Source organism: Panthera pardus, unplaced genomic scaffold (assembly GCF_024362965.1).
Source record: "Panthera pardus isolate Hobbes unplaced genomic scaffold, ASM2436296v1 HiC_scaffold_17, whole genome shotgun sequence".
Lineage (NCBI taxonomy): Eukaryota > Metazoa > Chordata > Mammalia > Carnivora > Felidae > Panthera > Panthera pardus.
Window position 1 is genome coordinate 148,033,265 of NW_026526732.1, and position 18,260 is coordinate 148,051,524.

The window sequence follows — 18,260 nt, forward strand, 5'->3', positions numbered from 1 at the left end:
ATGACTGTGTTCATATACAGATAAATCTATCAATATTATATATTGATATATTAAGATATTTTCTTCAACCTAAAAGTTCATTTTCTATCTTTTTTGTTTATTTTTTTATTTTGAGAAAGCACAAGTGGGGGAGGGGCATAGAGAGAGGGAGAGAGAGAGAATCCCAAGCAGAGAGAATCTGCACTGTCAGCACAGAGCCCGACATGGGGCTCAAACTCACAAAACATGAGATCATGACCTGAGGTGAAGTTGGATGCTTAACTGACTGAGCCACCCAGATGCTCCTAAAAAAATTTTTTTTTAAATATTACTTTTTTCAGTTTCCATTTTGAATACTGTAAATATATATAACATAACATATACACAAGGAAAGCCTTTTGGGGTTCTCAATTTTTAAGAGTATAAGAGAATCCTCAGGGGGTAAAAATGGAAAATCACTAATCTAAAAGAACTCTTATAAAGATTACTCATGCCCTGTCCCCACCCTCAGAGATGTGGATTCAATTAATCTGGCATGGGGCCCGGGCAAAGGTACTTTTGTACAAGTTCCCCAGGGGGTTCCAAAATGCAGCCTGGGTTGCAAACCTCTGCTTAGAGACATGTATGTAACAAATAAGCAAAGGGACAGAGGGAGAAAGGCCACCAAAAGTCCTAGGTCTGAAAGGGCCTCTTGGGACCTGCTGCATCCAGCAGAAATGCCTGCAAAGGCAGGCACAGAAAACCCAAATAACAGTGGCCAAAAGCACATAGAAATTAATTTTTCTCATAACACAAGAAATCTGAGGAAGACATCTGCTAGTGTTGGTTTGACCACTTGTCGGTCGATGCTATCAGACCCCAGACTGTATCTCTGTACTTCACTATCTCACAATGTTACCCTTCCTTCCATATGCTTGTCACTTCATGTCCCCAAAGTGGTTGCTGCATCTCTAGCTATCACTTCCTCCATCATCCAAGATGGAAGAAGTAAGTTATAGGGATAGCCACATCTATCGCTTTAGCAAGTTTCTGCTTTTGGGTCACACAGCCATCCCTAGTTGCAAGGAAGTCTGGGAAAGGGAACAAGGGGTCAGGACGAGTGTGGTGTGGGGTCAGCCAAACCACAGTGTCTGCCACACACTAGTTGAATCAGTATGTGGGAAGTCAATATCCAACTTCCTTCCCCGGGCAGGACTTGCAAAGCTGAACAATGGTGTTAATTTTAGACCAGGTTAGCCATTAAGTCAGCAAAGTATGGCACCACTGGGCAAATTCTTACATATTTTCTTTGGCTAAACTATAAGCACATTTTTTTTTTTTTTGGTTATAACTGTTCTGTTTTATGTCACTGTCAAACATGACACTCGTCAACTAAGAGAAGGTGTGTTAGAACTATCTGACACCATGGGAATGCAAGCTGGTGTAGCCACTCTGGAAAACAATATGCAGGTTCCTCAAAAAACTAAAAATAGAACTACCCTACGACCCAGCAATTTCACTACTAGGTATTTACCTAAAGGATACAGGTGTGCTGTTTTGAAAGGACACATGCACCCCCATGTTTATAGCAGCACTATCAACAATAGCCAAAGTATGGAAAGAGCCCAAATGTCCATCAGTGGATGAATGGATAAAGAAGATGTGGTATATATATATATATATATATATATATATATATATATATAATGGATTATTACTCAGCAACCAAAAAGAATGAAATCTTGCCATTTGCAACTACATGGATGGAACTGGAGGGTATTATGCTAAGTGAAATTAGTCAGAGGAAGACAAAAATCATATGACTTCATCCATATGAGGACGTTAAGAGACAAAACAGGTGAACATAAGGGAAGGGAAACAAAAACAATATAAACACAGGGAGGGGGACAAAACAGAAGAGACTCATAAATATGGAGAACAAACTGAGGGTTGCTGAAGGGGTTGTGGGAGGGGGGACGGGCTAAATGGGTAAGAGGCATTAAGGAATCTACGCCTGAAATCATTGTTGCACTAGATGTCAATTTGGATGTAAATAAAATAAAATAAAATAAAGCTATAAACAAATTAGAAAAAAAAAAAAAAGAAAAAAAAAAAGAAGTATCTGACACCATTTGGGCGGTAGGGACCCCAATACCGCATTGTTGCGTCTTTAAAGAGCAACTTCAGGGTATTGCAGGTATTTTGCAGATACTAAGTCTCGTATCCAGCGCGCTAAGATGCGGCCCGGGAAAAGTATAACTGCCACTGAAGCGTGCTATTGATTTATGACCACAAATAAATCTCCAGCAGGTCCTGAGGGCTGGCCCACACTCAACACCCACCCACCGGCACGCGCGGCAGTACGTGATACCCTTCCCCGTACGGTTTCTGAGGCTCACGGAGCCTCTTCGCTCCTTACTAACAAGCACCGTGGTGGCGTGCGGCGTGGGACAAGGCACCGCGTAAGGTGTGATTGATTACCCAGAAGATGAAGAGCTTCTGAGCAAGCTGTCAGTGAGAGGCCTGTGCCAGGACTGGAGGAAGGCATTGCGTCATCTTCCTGTATCTGATGCTGGAGGGTGATGCACACAGTGAGAGGGCCATTTTGTATGTCTGGGCGTCTACTCTTGTTACGTTTTGGCTGTGAGCCAGAGGTGTGGTACGTATCGCTTCGGCTTGGTTTGAGCTGGGAGAACCGAAAACCCCGGGAGCAGTAATGGCTTAACCAAGACAGACGTTTATCTCGTTCTCACGCAGAACCCCAGGGCTGGCAGGGTCTTTAACACTGTCAGGGATTCAGATTCCGTCTGTCTTGGTCGGCCAGCCTCACCATTACTCTTCCTGCTCTGGTCCGACGTGACTGCTTGAGTTCCAGCTTTCGTTGTCTGTATTCCAATCAGCAGAAAGGGGGAACGGCAAAGAAGGACCCATTTCTCCCTTTTTATAAGGCCACTTTCCAGAAGTTGCACACAGCAATTCCGCTTACGGTTTGCTGGACAGAATTTGTACCTAACTGCAGAGGAGGGTGGAAAACTAGTGCTTACTCTGGAAGCCGATGTGCCCTCTTAAAATGGAAAGTTCTATCAAGGAATCAGGGATTATGGATATTGGGGAACAATTAGAATTCTCTGTCTTGCCATTGTCTCTAAACAATTTCTTTTTTTTTTTTTTAACGTTTTACTTATTTTTGAGACAGGGAGAGACAGAGCATGAACGGGGGAGGGTCAGAGAGAGAGGGAGACACAGAATCTGAAACAGGCTCCAGGTTCCGAGCTGTCAGCACAGAGCCCGAAGTGGGGCTCGAACTCACGGACCGCGAGATCATGACCTGAGCTGAAGTCCGCCGGTTAACCAACGGAGCCACCCAGGCGCCCCCGGCTCTGAACAATTTCTTGAGTAAGGTCCAGAAAGGGGGGGATTGTGCGGTGGCTTTTACCAGTAAAGCAGTGTCATAATTTCCATACAAATCAATAGTTTAAAAAGTCTTTTTTGCCTTTATGTGTGTGGGGGGGAGGACATTCCAATGAAATCTACCTACCGGTTCTAGGCAAAGCATTAAGGGGCAGTTTAAAAACAAACAGGCTGCCTGTTTTGTTTTGCTGGCAAACTTCCCACTAGGGATTTCTTGAAGTCTTTGGAAGCTGGTTTGGAGGCACCTGGAGCTTGTATCTAAGACACAGCAACACACTTTCCTCCATGTCTCCGCCATGAGTTGCCTCTATTAATAACGCCTGTCTTTGAGGGTCTCAGGTCATTGGCCTTACTAGAACATCAGCAGAATAGCTCCAGTGTGCATCCTTTCAAGATGATTGTAGTTTGTTAGCAATGCCAGCCAGTTGAATTCTCAGAGATATATGCCATATAGTTATGTATTCCTTGCTCAAAACTCCAGGGATCTATACACCTGTTTGGCCTCTAAGGCAGTACTAGCCAATGGAACTTTCTGTGATGTCAGCGATATTCTACATCTGTGCCATCTAATACTGTGGCCACTAACGCCATGAGGTTATCGAGCACTTGGAATGTGGTTAGTGCCCCTAAGGAACTTTATTTTTAATTTCATTTAATTTTAATTAGCCTAAATAGCCAATGTAGCTAGTGGCTGCTGTATTAGCACAGCTTGAAGGTATCTTGCGGTTTAAGGACTCATCTAAGTTTGGAGCCATTTTTACGAATTTGGTGAAGAGACCCAAGGTTAATATGGATGTGGGGTATGCAGTTTTCAGAATTCAAACATACCAATTAATTCGTGTTCCTCTTTTTTGGGGGTAGGGAGTTTCAAGGACAAAGGGTTTTGCCTGATCTTGGGAAGAATTTTTCTTCCCAAAAGTTTACTGAAAATGTAATCATAAAATTGATAGGGGAAGACAGAGTTTTGGGGTGCAGTGCTTTTTAAAAATCAGGATTACTGAGATATAATTTATGCACAGTAAAACTTATCCTTCTTAACTGGATTGTTCTATGAGTTTTTAAAAAATGTTTATTTGTTTATTTTTTGAGAGAGCACAAGTGGGGTAGGGGCAGAGAGAGAGAGGGGGACAGAGGGGCGAGCCCAATGTGGGGCTCGAACTCACGAACCACGGGCTCATGACCTGAGCCGAAGTCAGACGTTCAACCGACTGAGCCAGCCAGGCGCCCCTGTTCTATGAGTTTTGACAAACATTCATTGTGTAATTGCCACCATAATCAAGATAAAAGATATCTCCTCTCCCCCTCAAAAAAAGTTCCTCATGGGCACAATTGTTTTCAAGTGAACCCTGGTTAACGTGTCACTAAGTATAATGAACAACTTTAATACTTGAGGTGGATTTAGGTCATCTGTTTAAATTCTGTTTTATGGGATTACGCCTCAGGGTAGAAGAATTTACTGTGGTAATATAGCCAGCGTGGCTTGTTGGGGCAGCCAAGTGAAAGCAAACGGCTGGTGGTGAACATAATTTATTGGCATTAAAAAGAATACATCAGCCAGATGGATGCATGCATGCTGATCAGGGACTGATTTGGCAAGATGCTTTACTGAGGAAGTGATATCAGGTACAGGGCTGAACACATTTTATTTATTTATTTTTACAACTAGGTGAGTTAAATGTATGGACTCAGAACAGTTCCCGGTGCTTGGTAAGTACTGCTTAAGTAAGGATTAGCTAATCTTCCTAATATTGCTATAATTCACAGTTAACCCGAGATCCACCTACCTTTTGACTGGCTAGAATAAGCTGTCAACGAGTTCTGTTGGTAGGATTGGCATCTCCAGTTTCTCCAACTATTTTATCATGATTTATATTTTACATATTCTCCTAGAGACTTGACACTTTCAGATTTACATATATATGCATTTTTTTTTTTTTTTGGTAGAAAGTGGGATTCCAGAGGTTCAAAGCGGAAGCTTTTCCCATTTCCAGAATTGCATTAGTAAATTCAAATAACACACCCAGGGAAGGGTGAAGTCACCACTGAAACTTTTTTGGTTTCCTGTAATCTCCTTTAATGTTACTTCAACCCATCATCTTAGATACTTTGTCCTCCACGTGCCCCAATATTCAAAATAGCCCCCTTACTAGGTTAGGTTTTCCTAATTGAAAGTTGCTCTTGATCCATATCCCAAGGTTCCTAGAATTCTAGGATATTTTCCTTAGTTCAAAAGTGTTTTAATAGAGTCTAGGGTGTCTCCAGACAGATTTAACATTGCAACAGGTCTGGAGGGACAGACCTTGGGGCCATTTGTGCTGTCCTACGGGAGGATCTGGCTTGATCTTTAAGGCAGAGCTCTTTAAACTCACGGGGCGAATCAGCGGAAGTGTGCTAACGTGCCCCCTTTTCATGTGTACCAGGAGAAATGTGTTGGGAACGTTTATGAGTTCTTTGTCTTCGTGATTCCTTTTGGCTTGGTTCCCAGCACTTTTAAACCACGTGAGTTGAAGGTTTGCCAAGATTATTTGTATGTCTGTGGCGTCTGTATGTGGTAGAATTGGATTGTTGATACTTCCTTAACCTCTTTTGTGACTTTTTTTAACATTTATTTATTTTTGAGAGACAGAGAGAGACAGCGTGAGCAGGGGAGGGGTAAAGAGAGAGGGAGACACAGAATCCGAAGCAGGCTCCAGGCCCCAAGCTGTCAGCACAGAGCCTGACGCGGGGCTCGAACTCACAAACCACAAGATCATGACGTGAGTCGAAGTAGGACGCTCAACCGACTGAGCCACCCAGGCGCCCGTCTTTTGTGAGTTTTTTAAACTTGCTAGTGGGTCTGGTTTTGGAATTCTGATATCCCCAAATCTAATGAGCTGTGGCCTGACCAGGCATTTTATTTCCATCTTCCCTTGCTTCTCAAATCCCTTTTCATTTTTCAATTTTCTAGCAGTTTCGCCTGAAGGTGGTCCTGCCTCCACTGAAAGCTACTAAGAGAGAGTCTACATATTTTTAGAGAAAGATTGTAAACCGTACTCGGCGAGTCCAGAATGGTAGCTACTAGTCACATATGGCTATGATAATTTAAATTTAAATAATTTAAAATTAAATGAAAAAATCCTACTCCTTAGTTGCACTAGCTATTAGCACCTTCAATGCTGAAGAGCACATGTGGCTAGTGGCTGCTTTATTGGACAGCTCAGACACAGGACATTTCCACCATAGCAGAAAGTTCTATTGGACAGTACTCTCTCTAGGTGTTTTCCGATGATCCCACTAACTTTACAGATACTAGCGCTCTTTAGTTATGTAGTCCTTCTCCTTTCCAAAGTTGATGTTGAAGGGTTTCCTTCTGTTGGTATGTTTTCTTTATATTCAGTTATGTAGACATGTGATCAGGGTTTGTTTAGTGACAGAGCAATGATTAGCATATTTTCACAGCTGCTGTTAAAGGCATAGCCAAAGCACAGAAGCGCTGGCGCTGCCAAAGCATCTACATTTGGCCACATTTATTTTGGTTTCTGTACGCCTGACTTTTTCTCTAACTTTTTTGTTAAAAATGTTGGAGTATTCCCAAATTGACAAATGCCCTCGCTTCTTATTCCAAGTGTAGATTCCACTGTTGGCCACTAGGTGGCAATAGGCTCCTATTTAACATTCTTGAGCTTCAGAGACCATTTAAAACTCATTCAGATCCTTGCAATGGGTAATCTGGCTTTTTCCTCAGAAAACTTAGAACATTACTCATGAGGATTAAAAATACCTTCCCAAGTCTCTGTTGTACGTTCTGGCATGGAAAAACAGTGGAAATTCACAGTGACTGAATACATATGCCAAACCCTAGAAGCCTCTTGCTTCTACCTGGTACCAGTGGGTTCTTCATTTTTTTCCCTCCTAATTTAATTGTAGAAAGATAAACTTTCTTCTTCTCTTAAGAATATTTTTATGTTTGTTTTTGAGAGAGAGGAGAGAAAGCAGGGGCAGGGTGGAGAGAGGGGGACCAAAGCAGGTTCTGTGCTGACTACAAGAGCCTGATGTGGGGCTTGAACCCACGAACCACGAGATCATGACCTAAGTCAAAGTCAGATGCTTAACTGACTGAGCCACCCAGGCACTCCATCTGTGATTTTCAAACTAAAGAAGTACTTTTTTACCTTTTTTTCTCTCTCTCTCTGCTTTGAGTCCTCACTCATTTGATACAAGAAACAACGCTTAAACTCAGAACTGTTTCAAATACAGCATCAATGTAGATTAAAAAAGAAAAAAAAAGAGGAAAGGACAGAAGCACTAAATAATTTACCTGTTATAAAAAAAAATTACCTATTATGTTTACATGTGACAATCCTCTACCTTCAAGAAGGCAAGCTTCAGAACCCTACTCAATGGTTAGAATTCAGAGTTAACTGACAGTGTTATGACTGTCCTCTGATGATACCATGTTAGGAGGAATTGTTGGCCAAACCAAAAATCAGGGAGGCCTCCTTCTCCTTGTCAAACCCTACATTAATGTACTGGTGCTGCTTTATAAGCAGAGGGTAAACTAAGTCGCTTTTAATTATGACTCAAGATAACATACATATATATGTAAATATATATATATATATTTGCGGCTGAAATACTGCTCATATTTATTAAAAAGGCAGAACATAATGCATCTGTAGGGATCCAGAAGATAATATTAAATTAATTATTAAGCATTATAAATGCTGGTTTATCAGTCTTATGCTGACAAGGTTTGTTTGTTTCTTATCAAAATTCCAGGGGCTCCTGGGTGGCTCAATAGGTTAAACCTCTGACTTCGGCTCAGGTCATGATCTTATGGTTCATAAGTATGATTCATGGTTCATGAGTTCAAGCCTCGCATCAGGCTCTCTGCTGTGAGTGCAGAGCCTGCTTCAGATCCTCTGTCTCCCTCTCTCTCTGCTCCTCCTTGGCTTGCATGCACGCACTCAATCAAAAATAAACGTTAAAAACATCCCAAATAGTGAAGTCTCTCCTTTTTAGGCAGGGGCAGGCAATGAGAGTCTCATTCAGAGTCAAACTTCTTGGATGTAAAATTCTTTGGATTGCCTCCCTCTGTTTTCCAAGATGATTGACAGTGGATATACTGAATTACAGCTTCACTTTCTCATTTGGGACACTGAGAGTTGGGAGACTATACTCTCTGCTAGAAACATCACAGACTAGAAGACATGTGTAATTTCTCATGGCATTGAAAAAAATAAAAACCAAAACCAAACCAAACCCTCCCCCCCCCAAAAAAAACCCCAAAACCTTCAGAGAATAGAATATTTTCATCTGCATCCTTTGTACTTCAGCTTTTCAAACACTGTTAAATCCAGGGGCCCTTGGCTAGCTCAGTTAGTGGAGCATGTGACTCTTGATCTTGGTCATGAGTTCAGGCCGCATCTTGGGCACAGGGATTACTATTTAAAAACTGCTTAAGTGCTGGGGCGCCTGGGTGGCTCAGTGGGTTACGCATCTGACTTTGGCTCAGGTCATGATCTCACAGTCTGTGAGTTCGAGCCCCGCGTTGGGCTCTGTGCTGACTGCTCAGAGCCTGGAGCCTGCTTTGGATTCTGTGTCTCCTTCTCTCTCTGCCCCTCCCCTGCTCATGCTCTGTCTCTCTCCGTCTCAAAAATAAATAAAAACATTAAAAAAGTGTTTTAAAAACTGCTTAAATGCTAATAGAAATTCATAAAACATTTGTAATAATAATTCCACATCATGATAACAGAATGAAAAATAATTATATGAATTTAGCTCCATGTCTTCTGCAATAACCCGTGTTTCCAGGAAACTAGGATTTAAGGGTGTTTTCTGTATCAGTGTATGTCTTTCTTTGATAAAAATGGATACTTGTGTGATTTTGAAAATTGTCAGCAAAATGGATGGTTTGTTCCTGTGCAGAAAAGCAGTAACACAGCAGGCCCGCCTACCATTCTTTGAAAGGTCTGCTTACAAGGTTGGTCCCTGCCTGGCATCTGGGAACTTGGATTTTGAAAGGGTTTCCACCATTCCCAGACCCGTTAAGAATATGCCTAAATTGTGTCTAAACTGTATAAAAATTGGTTTATGCTGAACACCTGCTTTCCTTCTGCGAGTCTGGAATTTTGGAACGTGCTAGGCAGAGGGTGCCTCCACCACCAGGCCCCAGTAAAAATCCTGAGCGCCGAGCGCTGAGCTTTCCTGGCAGACAGTATTTCACACCTGTGGTCACACTCATGGCTTCAGGAATTAAGCGTGTCCTGCGGCTCCAACAGGAGAGGACTTTTGGAAGCTTGCACCTGGTTTTTCTGGGCTTTGTCCCATGTGCCTTTTCCCTTGAATGACTTTGCTTCATAAACTTTGACTGTAATAAGTCACAGCCATGAGTACAATTATATGAGTCCTCCTAGTGAATCACCTAATCTGGGTGGTCTTGGAGACCCCTGAAATGGCCTCTTACTTGATCACAAGATGTCTATCTTGTGATATTTAAAATCACCAAAAACTGACGTATGGTCATAGTTTATGATGATATTTGCTCAAACCGGGGGCGCCTGGGTGACTCAGTACGTTGAGCGTCCGACTTAGGCTCAGGTCACGATCTTGGAGTTTGTGAGTTCGAGCCCCGTGCTGGGCTCTGTGCTGACAGCTCGGAGCCTGGAGCCTGCTTCGGATTCTGTCTCTCCCTCTCTCTGCCCCTCTTCCACGCACACTCTGTCAATCTCTCTCTCAAAAATAAATAAACATTAAAAAAAACCCTGGTTTTACATAGTCCCATGCAAGAAGGTCAGTTAAGAAAGGAAAATTCTTTAAGTTTGGTTAAGGCCTTGTTGGTTTTGAAAAATGACACTGATCTATGATTATTACAGGAATTAGAGGTTTTCCTGATTACTATTATATAAAATTTGGGCTTAGATGGCACATCATGCCATGAAATGACTGAAGCAAATATGATTTCTATCTTGGTCTCAAACATCAACTAAAAAGATTTACAAAAATCATAAGAAACTGTATTCTATAAAGCAGGCCTATGTCTGAAAAACCTGGTATCACCTCTCTTTGATGCTTTTGAAACTGGAGATGTACTTCCTACTGCATGGCTCAAAGGGAAAGGAGTTTAGGGTGATCTGATAAACATGGAGTCATGGGGTAAGTCTGTTTCTATACCCTGATGTGAATAATATAAAAAGAGAACTATAATGTTAACATACTACACCTGTGATCTACACCTGTGAGCAAATATCATTTGCTACCAATTCTGATCTTATGTTGATTTTTGCACTTGGAAAGCATATTCTTCATGGTTGACATGCTTTATCAGTCCTGTATGAATGTCAATGGCGAAATCCAGGCTCAGTGTCTGTTCCATCTGGGATTTCTAGGAGTGATGGTTCCACCCCTCAACTAGTAAAAACGCAGAATGAATTTGGTCATCTACAATGAAGTAAAGCGAATTTTAGGAGGTCCTCTATCAGTTGGCCTCTTATTCAACAAGGAGAATCGATCACCATCAAGAAGTGTATTATTTCTCCATGCCTGGGTAAAACAACAATGACCTGTCCAGTGATCACCAAACGCTTCAACCATAAACATGGCCACATGATCATCTCCTTCCTCTCAAAAAGAAAGAACAACAATATTCGATTTAGATGGTTTATGTTCCTCAGGAAAGGTCCCTCAATAGACTGGAAGAACTTGAGAAAGAGTAAGTACATTGAATTAAAATGCAGACACTCAGAAACTGGTGTCAGGGGCACAATTTAGCCATAATATCCTTTTTGGAAGTGGAGGATTGCTGGACAACAGGAGTATTAGAATCACTTGTTCCAAGGCTACATGTGATAGTTGAGATCACTTCCGGAGTCCTGTGAAGAATACGAAGAACGTAAGGGGTGTCTGGGTGGCTAAGTTGGTTAAGTGTCCGACTCTTGATTTCTGCTCACAGCTTGTGAGTTCAAGCCCCGTGGCAGGCTCTGTGTTGATGGTGTGGAGCCTGCTTGGGATTCTCTCACTCCTTCTCTCTCTGCCCCACTCCCCGCTTGTGCTGTCTCCCTTTCAAAATAAATAAACTTTATAAAAAGAAGAAGAATTATTTAAAACAATCTAAGCTCAAAGACTACATTCCCTTTCCCTCTGGAGTCCCAGGAGAGAAAAATATTATAGAGAGAGGCTGAATGCTGGCCTAAGAAAAATGGAAAAGTTTCTGGACTTTCCTTCAGTAATGGGGCAAAGTCATGTTCTGTGGCCACACCCACTTACAGATGAAAATGGGATCAAGAGTTGGGGGCAATTTGACTCAACTTGAAAAAAAAGGAGCAGCCTCTGAGAGTTTCTCCTCATTCTCACGGCACTGCCTATGACATATCCTGAACACAGCATCCTTATTGAATGCTCCCAAACTTATGTTGCAATGAAATGAATTATATCCCAAGAAGGAAGAAGGAAACAGAAATACCACCTGTTGGCTGAGGTCCCTGTCATCCTGAAATGAAAGTAAGAGGGGAAGATGAATTTGGTCACTGAGAGAGTAAAGAGTGACAACATGTGAGAAAATTAACCAGATGTTTGCGCTGTGGCCCCCGTGTCACCGGGAATGAAAGCAGGGCCCACTCTGTGGGTGTGAGTCTACCCCAGGCTTCAAAGAACACCCTGCAGAATAGGGTGACCAGCAGCCTCAGGTGTCTTACTGGGTCAGATCTCCATCTAGCTGTCTTCCTCCCTACAGGCTGTCTTTGCCTTAACAGAATCTGATTTCAGTGGCCTCTTTTGCTCTGTTGTTTTGTTTTTCTGTCCCAACTTCATGACTGAAGAAGAGGGGAGTGAGACAGTGGAAAGACAGTAGCAACCACTTTCAAGAAGTTTCTTACCTCAACGGCTTCTAAAACGGAGAAGGAGGCTCACTCCGAGAGCCACGAACCCTAGCACGAAGCCTCCGACTCCAGCCAGCATCTAGCTCCGGGCAGAATCAGACTGTGCCTCTGAGAAGAACGAACTCAGGGTCAGTCCCGTCTTCACCTGCCACAACCCCAAGGCCTTGTCTGATGCCTGGACCATGATCTAATCCACTGTGGAGAGAAAAGGAAGAGGATAAGGCCAAGCTTGGAGCCACTATGGAGTAGGAGCAGATGTGGACAGCACGCTAATGTTTTGGGCCTCAGAGTGATGACTTCCACAGGAGGCAAACGCTGGTTTTATTCAGCCCATTAAGTCTGAGCTTATGGGACTGAATGGAGACGAAAGAGAGAGGCAGTTCCCATGTGTGAGGGCCAGTCATGAATGCAATTGCCTTTCTGAGTTTTTGCTTTGACAAGGAGAGATCCTTTAGACCTGCCCAGGGCAGGATACATGTGTGCTCGAATCGCCAGATCTTTACTGCTCCAGCAAAGATGGCGGTTAGGTTGATGAGGAACAATATGGGGTGGTGTGACCCCAATGTATAGTGAGTGACACAAGACAGAATGAGAAGCCCTCAGAGCCTGGAGTTCAGGGAGCAACTCACTCCACTCCACGGTGACAGGACCGTCCAGGCTGGGGTGCTCCACCTGGCAGGTGTAGACATCTCCCTGCTGGGGGGTCATTTCCAGCATCACCAGCATCTGGAAGGTCCAGTCTCCATTATGGATCAGGTTAGTGGATAAAACCCCAGCTGTTTCCTCCTGTCCATTCAGGAACCAGCGGACTTGAATGTGGCCGGGATAGAAATCTGACACATGGCAAACAAGCATGTTGTGGTGCTGCAGGTGCCCCTTCTTGGAGGGGGAGACGTTCACGTTAGACTGGACTAGGAGGGGACAAGAATCTTGTTACGACAGCTGAGACCACCAAAAACAGTGCATTTAGCGATTTTTTTTTTTGCCAAAATGACTTCTTAGATGTTAAACCTGAATCATATCTATTAAGGTATTTAGAGGCATAAGATGGAGCACATAGTAGGAAAAACAGAATGAAACATTCAGTTGTTCTAAGAATGACCTTGTCATACCCAATAAAGAAAGAGCAAAGAAGAACAGGAGAGGGTCAAAGTTGGTGCTAACACTTTTGCTGGAAATGTAAGAGACAGTAACTAATATTTTTTTGATCAGAAATGTTTGAACAGGCTATGCCTTGAATTTACATTTTCTCATCTTGTTCAAAAGGATGTATAATCTTGTCAAATATTATCTCGGAATCAGGATATAGTCAGTCAATAGATTTCCTTTGATCTTGCAGTTTGATATTTTCATTAAAAAAAAAAGTCTGTAGCCAGATCCACAAACCTAGTGTTCTTCACTCTTTCGTGTTTGATTAGCAGGGAGTCTGGCCCTTTCTGCACTGATCTTGGCTCCTGTGCACCATGACGGGCTCTGAGCCCGGGTGGGGTGGCCTCCCCGGGGCGGAGGGGGGGGGGTCCCCTCTCCTCTGCTGCCCAAGCCCACCCCTTCCAGAGTCGTCACCTTCCCACCCGCCCGTCACCTCTGCGCTGCAGCGTGAAACCCTCGTCCGGCTCGAAGTTGTGCTTGCACACCGTGTCCACGGCGCTCCGTCTCAGCTCCAGGAACTCCTTCTGGATGTTCCAGTTCTTGGCAGTTTCTCGGCCCAGCTCAGACTCCGCCACAAACACCCCCGCGGCGCTGTCACTGTCGAACTGGATGAACAGCTCTCTGTTGTACACGTATTGTTCCAGGAAGCGGTGTGTCCCGTTCAACTCGTAGCAGACACTCCGCCTCTGGTAGAGGTAAAGCTCTATGTGTCCCGTTCAACTCGTAGCAGACACTCGCCTCTGGTAGAGATAAAGTTCTATGAGGAGTAGACTGTGAGGTTAATATCAGAATGGATAGCTGAGTGTGATAACGAATAGGGGGGTGAGGAAGCATTTCTTGAGCAAATTTGAATCACAAGGCAAAAATAGAATGAAAGGAATGACATTAAATTTCAATACTTCTGTTAAGCAAAGTGCACCACTAAGAAGTTACTAGGGAATAGGAATAGACTCGCCATGCCTACAATTGACATGGGACTCATATCTAAAATATATAAGCAACTCCTAAAACACAAGCAAAATAAAGGACTGTGATAGAGAAGTAGGTAAGGAGCGGGATGGGGATTTGTAGGAGAGGAAACTTGCAAGGCAGACTGTGGCTCATCAGTGGAAAGAAAATCGAAAATTCAGAAGGAAATGAGACTGAAATCTATCAGACTCAGAACAAGTAGAGAGTTAGATAGTTCCAAACTGGTGGCTGGGGGTATGGAGAAAACTCACATATTGCTTCATGGAGTGTAGCTGCCTCAGATGGTCAGAATAGCACTCAGGGGACACTCGGTCAAACTGAAGAGATGTATGTCATATGACGCAGCACTCCCACAACTTGTTAGACATCAAAAATGTTCACACAGGCCCATAAAGGGACAGCTAGGGGCTGCTGCTGGCTGTGGCAGTATTTGTGAAACTGAGGAGTTGGCAGAAATCAGTCGGTGTGATCATCCCTCGGACAGCAAATACCTAAACTGTTGTCATGTGCACCGTGGAATATTATGCAACCCTTAGAAGAAACCAAATGATTGTACTCTTAACTCTCTTGTCAGATCTTATGGTTATTATGCTGAGTGACAGAAAAAGAAAACAATATACTTTATAACATTGTGTAGGAATGTTAAAAATATAGACACATGGGGGGCACCTGGGTGGCTCAGTCAGTTAAGCGTCTGACTTCGGCTCAGGTCATGATCTCACGGTCCGTGAGTTCGAGCCCCGCATCGGGCTCTGTGCTGACAGCTCAGAGCCTGGAGCCCGTTTCAGATTCTGTGTCTCCCTCTCTCTCTGCCCCTCTCCTGTTCATGCTCTGTCTCTCTCTGTCTCAAAAATAAATGAACATTAAAAAAAAAATATATATATATATATAGACACATGAGAAATACATATTTTGAAAGAATGCATAGGAACAAAAACTATGTAGGAAACCCATTAGAATGGGTGGGTGTGGGGTGCCTGAGTGGCTCAGTCGGTTAAGTATCTGACTCTGGATTTCAGCTCGGGTCATGATCTTGTGGTTCATGAGTTTGAGCCCCATGTGGGGATCTGTGCTGACAGCTCAGAGCCTGTTTGGGATTCTCTCTCTCCCTCGCTTTCTGCCCTTCTCCCACTCTTGCTTACTCTCTCTATCAAAATAAATAAATAAACTTAAAAAAAAAAGAATGGGTGAGTGCATTTTCTGTGTGTTTTAGAATCTTATCACAATGATCACATTAGGGACACTCAGACAATGTGATTTTTTTCCCATGTCTTATCCTGTTCTTTACACTTGAACATTTTAAAGCAAGTTACTCTTTTGTTTGTATCTGTATACAGCATCTAACCTTAGTCTTAGTAAATACTTATGAATCAGAGAATGGGCAGATAATTGATTTTGTTTTTTTAAATATGTTTCCAGTTTTATTGACATATATTTGATGATAAAAAACCACATAGGGGTGCCTGGGTGGCTCAATTGGTTGAACGTCTGACTCTTGATTTCGGCTTAGGTCATGATCCCAGGGTTGTGGGATCAAGCCCCACCGGCCTCCAGGCTGAACATGGAGCTTGCTTGGGATTCTCTCTCTCTCTTTCTCTCTTTCTCAATCCACCTCCTCTCCCCCTCTCCCCCACTTGTGCATGCTTTCTCTCTCTCTAAAATTTAAAAAATCATGATAAAGCCTGATGGCCTGATACACGTGTACATTTTGAAATAGTCACAAGCCAAATGGCATATTCACCATCTCATACAGTTACCAGTTACCTTTTTTTCTTTTTTTTTTTTTGTAGTGAAAACACTCAAGATCTACCTTCTTAAATTTCAAGTACACAATACGATACTGTCAACTATAGACACATTGCTGTATGTAGTTCTCTAGAACTTAACTCATCTTGCATAACTGAAACTTAGTACTCCTTGCAAAATACCTCCCCATTTTCACCTCCCCTAGCCCCTGGTAACCACTTCTATGGATTTGACTATTTTAGATTTCACATACAAGTAAAATCATGCAGTATTTGTCTTTCTACATCTGGCCCGTTTCACTGAGCGTAATGTCCTACAGATTCAGCCATGTTGTGGCAAATGTCAGGATTTCCTTCTTGTTAAGAGGCTGAAGACTATTTCGCTGTGTGTGTATGCCACATTTTCTTTATTCATTCATCTGTCCATGGACATTTAAGTTGTGTCCGTATGTTGGCTCTGTGAATAATGCCGGAGTGAACATGGAAGTGCAGATGTCTCTTCAAAATCCAGATTTCATTTCTTTTGGATGTATACCCAGAAGTGGGATTGTTGGATCTTGGATCATATGGTAGTTCTAATTTTACTTATTTGCTTACTTAATTACTTAATTAATTTAGAGAGCAAGAGAGTGTGAGCAGGAGAGAGGGCAGAGGGAGAGAGAGAGAGAATCTTAAGCAGACTCCATACTCACCGGACTCTGGGATCATGACCTGAGTTGAAATCAAGAGTCGGACACTCAACCAATGGAGCCACCCATGCACTCCTATTTTTAATTTTTTTGAGGAGTCTCCATACTGTTTTCCCTAATGGCTGCACCAACTTATATCCCCACCAGCAGCGTGCAGGGTTCTCTTTTCTCCACATCCTAGAATCATTAATCTTCTTCCATCTTTTGATACTAGCCATTCTACCAGGTGTGAGATGGTATCTTATGGTGGTTTTGATTTGCATTTCCCTGATAATTAGTAAAGTTGAGTACTTTTTCATATACATGTTGGCTAACTGTATGTCTTCTTTGGAGAAATGTCTATTCAGGTCCTTTGCTGGTTTTTTAATCAGTTTTTTGTTTGTTTGTTTTCTATTGAGTTACATGAGTTCCTGTACTTTGAAAATAAATTTAGTAAATTTAGTAAGTTGCTTGTTAGTTTAATGCAATTTTGTTTGTCTGTTTTTGCTTGTTGCCAGTACTTTTGATGTCATGTCCAAAAAATCATTGCTCAAACCAATGTCAAGAAGGTTTTCCTGTATGTTTTCTTCCAGAAGTTTTATAATTTCAGATTTTACATTTAAGTCTTTAATCATTTTGAGTTGATTTTTATATATGGTGTGAGATAAGCATCCTATTTTATTATTATGCATGTGGATATCCAGTTTCCTCAGTATCATTTATTGAAGACTATCTTTTCCCCATTGTATGTTCTTGGCATTCTTGTTGAGTATAAGTTGACTGTAGATGTGTGGATTTATTTCTGGGCCATTATGGTCCACTGCTCTATACGTCTGTATTTATGTCAGTATCATACTGTTTTTTTTTTAAACTTTATTCATTTATTTTGAGAGAGAGAGAGAGAGAGAGAACAAGGGAGGGGCAGAGAGAGGGAGAGAGAGAATCCTAAGCACTAACAGCACAGAGCCCGACATGGGGCTGAAACCCACAAACCCTAAGATCATGACCTGAGCTGAAATTAAGAGTTGGATGCTTAACCAACTGAGCCACCCAGGCACCTTAGATTATACTGTTTTTAAAAAATTTTTTTTAAACTTTTTTAATTTTTGAGACAGAGAGAGACAGAGCATGAGTGGGGGAGGGTCAGAGAGAGGGAGACACAGAATCTGAAACAGGCTCCAGGCTCTGAGCTGTCAGCACAGAGCCTGATGCGGGGCTTGAACTCACAGACCGCGAGATCATGACCTGAGCCGAAGTCGGACGCTTAACCGACTGAGCCACCCAGGCACCCCATAGATTATACTGTTTTAATCACTGTAGCTTTGTAATATATTTTGAAATCAGGAAATGTGATGCTTTGTTCTTCTTGCTCAGGATTGCTTTGATCATTCAGGATCTTTTGTGATTCCATATGAATTTTAGAGTTATTTTGTTCTATTTCCATCAAGAATATTATTGGGGTTTTGAAAAGGATGGCATGGAATCTGTAGATCATTTTGGGTACT

The 18,260-nt window shown here is 42.4% G+C and overlaps 1 protein-coding gene across 1 annotated transcript; it reads right to left on the reverse strand.

The window, feature by feature from the left end:
- Positions 1-12,268: 12,268 nt before the first annotated feature.
- Positions 12,269-14,331, reverse strand: LOC128772510 (HLA class II histocompatibility antigen, DP beta 1 chain-like). The gene is made up of 3 exons (XM_053905337.1): positions 14,307-14,331; positions 13,807-14,076; positions 12,269-13,135 (listed from the first exon to the last, which is right to left on the reverse strand). Exons 1-3 carry the CDS (start codon positions 14,329-14,331, stop codon positions 12,570-12,572), a joined length of 861 nt encoding a protein of 286 aa, XP_053761312.1. The 3' UTR covers positions 12,269-12,569.
- Positions 14,332-18,260: the final 3,929 nt, after the last annotated feature.

Coding starts and splice junctions, on each gene's coding strand:
- LOC128772510 (XM_053905337.1), bottom strand. CDS start 14,331: ATGGCGAGTCTATTCCTATTCCCTA. Junction 14,077..14,306: donor GAGTCTATTCCTATTCCCTA/GTAACTTCTTAG, acceptor CGGGACACATAG/AGCTTTACCTCTACCAGAGG. Junction 13,136..13,806: donor TTTCACGCTGCAGCGCAGAG/GTGACGGGCGGG, acceptor GTCCCCTCCTAG/TCCAGTCTAACGTGAACGTC.